This window comes from Orbicella franksi, chromosome 5, assembly GCF_964199315.1.
Source record: "Orbicella franksi chromosome 5, jaOrbFran1.1, whole genome shotgun sequence".
NCBI classification, from domain to species: Eukaryota; Metazoa; Cnidaria; class Anthozoa; order Scleractinia; family Merulinidae; genus Orbicella; species Orbicella franksi.
The window spans coordinates 22588888-22594900 of record NC_138149.1 but is presented as its reverse complement, the minus strand read 5'-3'; the positions used below and the strand labels follow the sequence as shown (position 1 = coordinate 22594900).

At 40.5% G+C, this 6013-nt stretch overlaps 1 protein-coding gene across 1 annotated transcript in view; it reads right to left on the bottom strand.

The window, feature by feature from the left end:
• LOC145487869 (protein boule-like) overlaps positions 1-5687 on the bottom strand; it is an 8382-nt gene extending 2695 nt beyond the window's left edge. The window contains exons 1-6 of the mRNA XM_081466655.1: positions 5645-5687; positions 5023-5162; positions 4721-4812; positions 4007-4061; positions 3057-3119; positions 104-137 (exon numbers count right to left, since the gene is read on the bottom strand). Coding sequence (XP_081322781.1) covers positions 104-137; positions 3057-3119; positions 4007-4061; positions 4721-4812; positions 5023-5162; positions 5645-5687 — 427 coding nt within the window. The remainder of the gene's footprint in view (positions 1-103; positions 138-3056; positions 3120-4006; positions 4062-4720; positions 4813-5022; positions 5163-5644) is intronic.
• Between the last annotated feature and the right edge of the window lie 326 nt (positions 5688-6013).

Sequence of the window (6013 nt, the reverse complement as noted above, 5' to 3'; positions counted from 1 at the left end):
TGTGGGACGTTGATCAATATAAGTTCAGTGCGCACAAAAAGTAGTTACTTTACTGGCAGTTATTTCATTTATTATTCAGTATTTTTTTGGTCAAACATCTCACCTGCCACAGGCATCGTCACTACCTGTTGATTTGGCTGAAAATATAAAACAAATCATTTCTTTTCTTTAGCGTCTCATGGTAGAGTACATACAAAAGAGCAAACCACCGTTATTAATTATTTTTCTTTAACCCAACCATTCCCTTCGGCCGGTAAGAATATGCTCAGTTACTGCCGCTTATTTCCGTATCGTGAGCCGCACAGAAATCAGTGCAGGGTGATTATTTACGCACCAAAGTTTACATCCGAGCAAAAACCGAGAAGAGACAGTACCCCAGCTCTATACATACTTCTGCGCGTACTGAATGGAACATTCCTGGTAGCATTAGATTACGAGCAGCACCTCTTTTTTCCTCCGAGTTCCTTGAGCGTCACACGAACGAACACCAAGTTTTTAATTGCACAACACTGCATTGCTCTACAGTTTTGAGAGGACGTTTTGCACCAGTTATATCTTTTTCAGTCAGAGCAACCTTCAATGTATCTTCCGCGGGTACTGTTTCGCCTTCTTCTGCAATATTGGCTGTCTGTCCAAACGATTCATAAAGGCACTTACGCTTGCAAATCGTACCTAGATTGCCGCTCGTTTATAACTGACGGCGAATTCCTTTCACGCGTTATTTCACGTCACGCTCGAGGGACGCAGAGGAGAGGGATTTCGCGTAACGTTTGACTGATAAAGAGAAAAAAAACACAGACACTGCTTGTAGACGCTGCTCGTTCGAATATCAGATCTAATCTGTCCCTTGGAAGATTAGAACGAAACCGCAGCCGGCCACAGCTCCCTTGTGTCTAGTTAAAGAATAAACACAATATTAACTCGGTAAATTCCTTTTTGTTTTTTTTTGTCTTTTTTGCTTAGGAACAGTCTGAATAGACAGTACAATGGAACATCGCTTTGTAGTCGCAATTTTACACTAAGTACTTTGCCTCAAAAATCGGCGCGCTGGTTGCTTTTCGATAAAGCATTTCTACAAGGTCTGGCAGTAACTTCAAATGTACACAAAAAGCTAATAACACGACAGCCTCCCACGCAGACGTTCTTATGGCTTGTTACGCAATCTTTCATGCCCAAGGAACTGGGGAGAAAAGGTTGCGTGACAAGGGGTTATAGACTCTTCTAGGTGTTTGAGTCTAATATTGCGAGGAGCGAACTCCCCAGCCATTTTTATGGTGCGCCATTTCACGCTGCGCCCAAACTAACTAAACGCCTGGAACGGGCTAAGGAGGCTCAGGCCCAGGCCAAACGTCAAACTTCACATGAGACGAACTTAAGGTTACAGTATACCTTCAGATCGGCAATTTTCTTCAAATTTGGATTTTTGGTTCAAAGTAATGGTCGAAGAGTAATCTCTAATTTCTGAAAACAAAATTGAAAAAAAATCAATATTGGCGGAGAAATGGAGGTTTTACGTTACGGCCGGAAGTAAAAGTTCCCTCTTGATTGACAGCCCTATAACGTGTACGCAATCAACCGAGACTACTTTCGCGGGAATATATGGATACCACGAATTGGCTGGCTACTCAGATCCAAGCATTTTTCGTAGTAGATGTAATGCTATTAAGTTATAAGTAAACATGGACCACGGAAAACTCTGTTTACCAGTTCGAAAAAGCGAAGAACGAATGAAAACACATCAATGAGTGAAGAAGCGAAAGTTGGCCTCGCGGATGAAGCTATAGCTATCGTATCAAGCAGGCAAAAAGATCGAGTCAAGAGTAGAGAAAGATTCTGTAAAGGTTTGGGAACTCGACAGCTATAACAGCGACGTGTACATTGACTCTTTTGTTGAGTCCGATACCGATGAATCGCCCAACTCATTGAGATCCATTGGAATATTATCCATGCACATTTGCTCCGCCGCGCTTTCTTTTGTTCAGTTTGTTCTCGTCGCCCAGCCACTCTAGCGTTCGTATCCTTTTTCGTCTTCCCCATTTTGCCAGACCAGCTTCAAGAAAAACCGAGCTACAGAAAAATTATCTCTCCGCCTTGAGCGCATTGCGAAACTCAAGGGTTTTTTCGAGATTCACGCGTAAATTTCACCGCGAGTTAATGGTAGTAAATTTTCCAAGCGCTGATTGGCTCAGTGATCTGAGAACCCAGTTGAAGGCGTTTGTGGGCGGAGTTTGTTTGCGAAGCAAGAGATTTTTCTTAGCGCTGTTTTCTCGAATAAATTTTTTCGCTTGAAGCAGACACTTTAAAGAGTTACAACTCAAAGGGGATTTGTTTGATTGCCCTCAAATTTGGACAGTAGCTAGATTAACATATAAAAAACAAAAACGTGTCTGCGGATTGTTTATTTCGAAATATTTTTTCTCCGAGAGCAATTTTTGTACGATCACTTCACATTTTTTAAGTCCTATTTTGAAAATGTTCTGTAACTTTTTACTGCAATTGAATGTGGCAAAACGCAGACACGCTTTTTTAGCGCTTTTTGTCCTGAAACCGTGGAAAAAAATAAATTGGCGAAAAACAAAATTCGCTTTGACTTGTAGCTTCCAAAAGGTGATTAGGACGCTCGCATTTAGTGGCCGTGAAAAAATCGGCACTTCATTTTATTTCAAAATTTTTGGTATGGTTTGATAGCCAGCTCTATAAGCTTTAATTTGATATAGGGGTTTAGGTATCTACAGCTTAAACCGAACGCGCTACATCGCTTGGACGTGAGACACCCCTGAAGGTATACGGTAACCTTAACTGAGCGAATTAAGTTCATGTTGGACGTTTAATTCGACTGAGTTGTTCGACTGAGTTGTTCGACTGTATTTAGATCGACCAACGATCTAAATTTATCCGTCTGAAGCAGACTGATAGAACGAGGACGTTTGACCCAACGGTGGAGCTTTACCCGTTTGGATTGATTCAAACTGCAATTTAGTTCGTCTCACGCGAAGTTCGACGATTTGCCTGGGTCTCACGCCCGAACTTGATCTCGTGCACCTGTTAAAACTTACCAATGCATGTTTCCGGTAAGCCTCTGATATATTCAGCCTTTTCTCTTTGAAAAAAATTGTTCCCTAAAATATGAAAGAGAAGAAAATGAATGAGTAGGCAAGCTTCCTACTCACTCGTGTTTTGGCACATCAATGAGCGTTGCCATTTTCCTCTCTCCCTTATTTTTGGCTTCTCTCATCAAGGATGCCGAATCTAGTAGTAGGCAAGTAGCAGCAGCAGCAGCTGCAGCAGAAGAAGAAGGTGCTGATTTTAAACGGCATGGAAATCATATTACAAAAAGGCATGACCTTTATTCCGCAGGCTCTTTACTTGACTCTGTAGATGACTTCCGAACGCAGCTGGCTTTTTTTCGGAACAAACTTCTTTTCAGAACTATCTTCATCTGAAGGACCAAACTAGAAATCGCGATACTGCTGGGTTCAAACCATTAGACCAAGTTTCCTTCCCGTTTAATCAGCGTTGCGTTTTTACTTCGTTTATTAGCAGTAAAAGCAAGTTAGACCTCGGTTTTTTTTTGCAGATTTACGCGTTTTGGGAGGGTGGTACACTAGTCAGTTCAATCCTTCAAAAAGGTTAGGGATTTTACCTTAATCACGTGTGGCAAGTACAATTGGTTTATTGACAAGTAAAGAAAAGAAGCAAGTGATACTATCTGCCTTCATTACAGACATAAAGAAAATTTGACTTGTTTCGACTATTCTGGAGAGCAGAAAGTTTTAGAAAGAGAGAATAAAAAAGAGTGTTGAATTTTTCTATCCATGCTTGGTACGTTGCCCAGGCTTTCCAGGATAATGTGAGCAGGTCTTTCGAGCAATGGCATTCCCCCACTGACTGAGAAATAAAAATAAACAAACATCGGAAACTAAAAAGATCGGAATAATTGATAAATTGTCAACATCCCCGCTGGGGCCGACTCGTTCTCAAAACCTTTTACACTCAAGTAGCTTACCATATTCATTACTTTTTGGGCGTCTTCTTCTCGGTAAAATGTTACAAAACCGTATCTACGGAATTAAACATTGAAAGGTATTGAAAGTTTCAGACCAGCCTTGATTTATAATACCCACTTTGACAGATTCTTTCACGGTTTTTCCGTGCCACTTTGTTTTCTCTAGTAATTAGATTTCAGGCTATACAAGCAACAACTGCTGCGTTTTAACTTTAACTTACCATTAAAGAAGTTTAATAATGAGTTTTTTTCGGGGCAGACACTTGACACTTGCCCTCAAGTATTGCGGGCAGCAATGGCGATTCTAATCACAGCTGATTTGTAAAACGTGTCACTTATCTACATTCTAGAAAAGCGGTCATTATTTGTAACTTGTAAACAGCTGCACGCAAAGCAAAAAACTTCTGTTTTGTTGGTTAGAAAGTCGTTTAAGGTTTATTGCTGTTTAGTGGTAAGAGATGTAAAGTACAATTAAAGTTTGAACCCATTGTCAGAGTTCAGAGAATTCAGAGATTAAGTAATTGATTGAGTGGTATATAGTTAGTTTAGAAGTTTTTGCTGCAATTCATACACAATGAGATCGCAGTGATAAGAAAAGAAAACGGGCTGTTTTCTAAATGGTACGCGCGTATGAAGAAGCCCACAAACACTTCGACATACTGTGATTGACAAAAGTTTCTTTTTCAAAGCCACAAGTACTTTAAAAGGACTTACCCCTTACTTAATCCTTCCTGGTCTCTGATAATTTTGGTGTCTCGAACAGCTCCATATCTGCTGAAGAACTCTTTGAGTTCTTCTTTCGTAGTCTAAAAAACAAACCATGAGCAACAAAGCGACACAAACTCAGCTGTTAACTATAAGTTAAAGAAACCGCGACCGCTGCTGCTAAAATTGCGCGCCGGTTCCTTAAACTCAACTTTTACTTGGAAAGCGTCGCATTTCGCAAAAGCCCGGTCTTGTCACATCTGCAAGGAAATATTTAAACTAGGTTTTAAAAAAGAGCTTCAGCTACTTACATTAAACGCAATTCCACCGACAAAAATACGATACGGAATCTTGACTAAGCCACCTCCACTCTGACGAAGAGTTGAACCATTTCCAACAGCGTCTGTCGATACGTAGGCCTGTACATTTGAAGTAAAGAACGCTAGATTAGCTGCGATTTGAGAAGCATTAAATTTTTAATGGCTTCAAAACTATCCCGCGGACGTTTTCTACGTAAGTTACAAGACAAAGACATATTAACATTATTGCACTTTGAGATTGTGAGCTGTCAAAATGAATTTGAAATCAACATACTTCTGATACTCAAAGTCACCGGCCATTTTTTTCTTGGTTAATACCGGAATACACCTTTAAAACCGTGAAAATAGCCAGATCATTCAGATATACAATATATAGCTCGTGCTCGAAGGAACATTATGTTTCACTTTCGTGATTGTAATGTAAACTACTGAAATTCATTTGGAGATAGACAGAAGTCTGAAAGAAAAATGCCAACATAAATCGGCTTTTCGAGCAAGCAAGCCACTTTGCGTTGCCTTGGTTCATACTTCATTGAAGGAGTAGTGGTAACTTTCAAATTAAAAGCACACTTTTTGCTAAGAAAAAAGGTCAGCTAAACGTAAGAGGGCTTACCATTTCGATACACACCGACGCACTCGTCGCCTATGTCGATCATAGCCAATTTAGGTCGCTTCCCAACCACTGGCTAGGGAGGGGTAGGGTGATTCCATAAAAGATTATTCCTTTTCAGAAGGTTTCAACTCCAAAATTGGTAACCATTGCTGAATTGCTCAAGTGGAAGTAGAAGTTAAATTTTGTAAGTCTGGGAAGCTACACAAAACGTTTTGCTCAGGCATGATCAACCAAAGCTTCTCCTGTTTGGTGACTATGATTGGTATGTCCAGAAGGGCGTGGGAATATGGCAATAAGTATGCCAAGTTTATAGCTGGATGTTTCTTTTCGTGTTGACAGCGGGGTCATAAGGCAACCGGAAGTGGCACC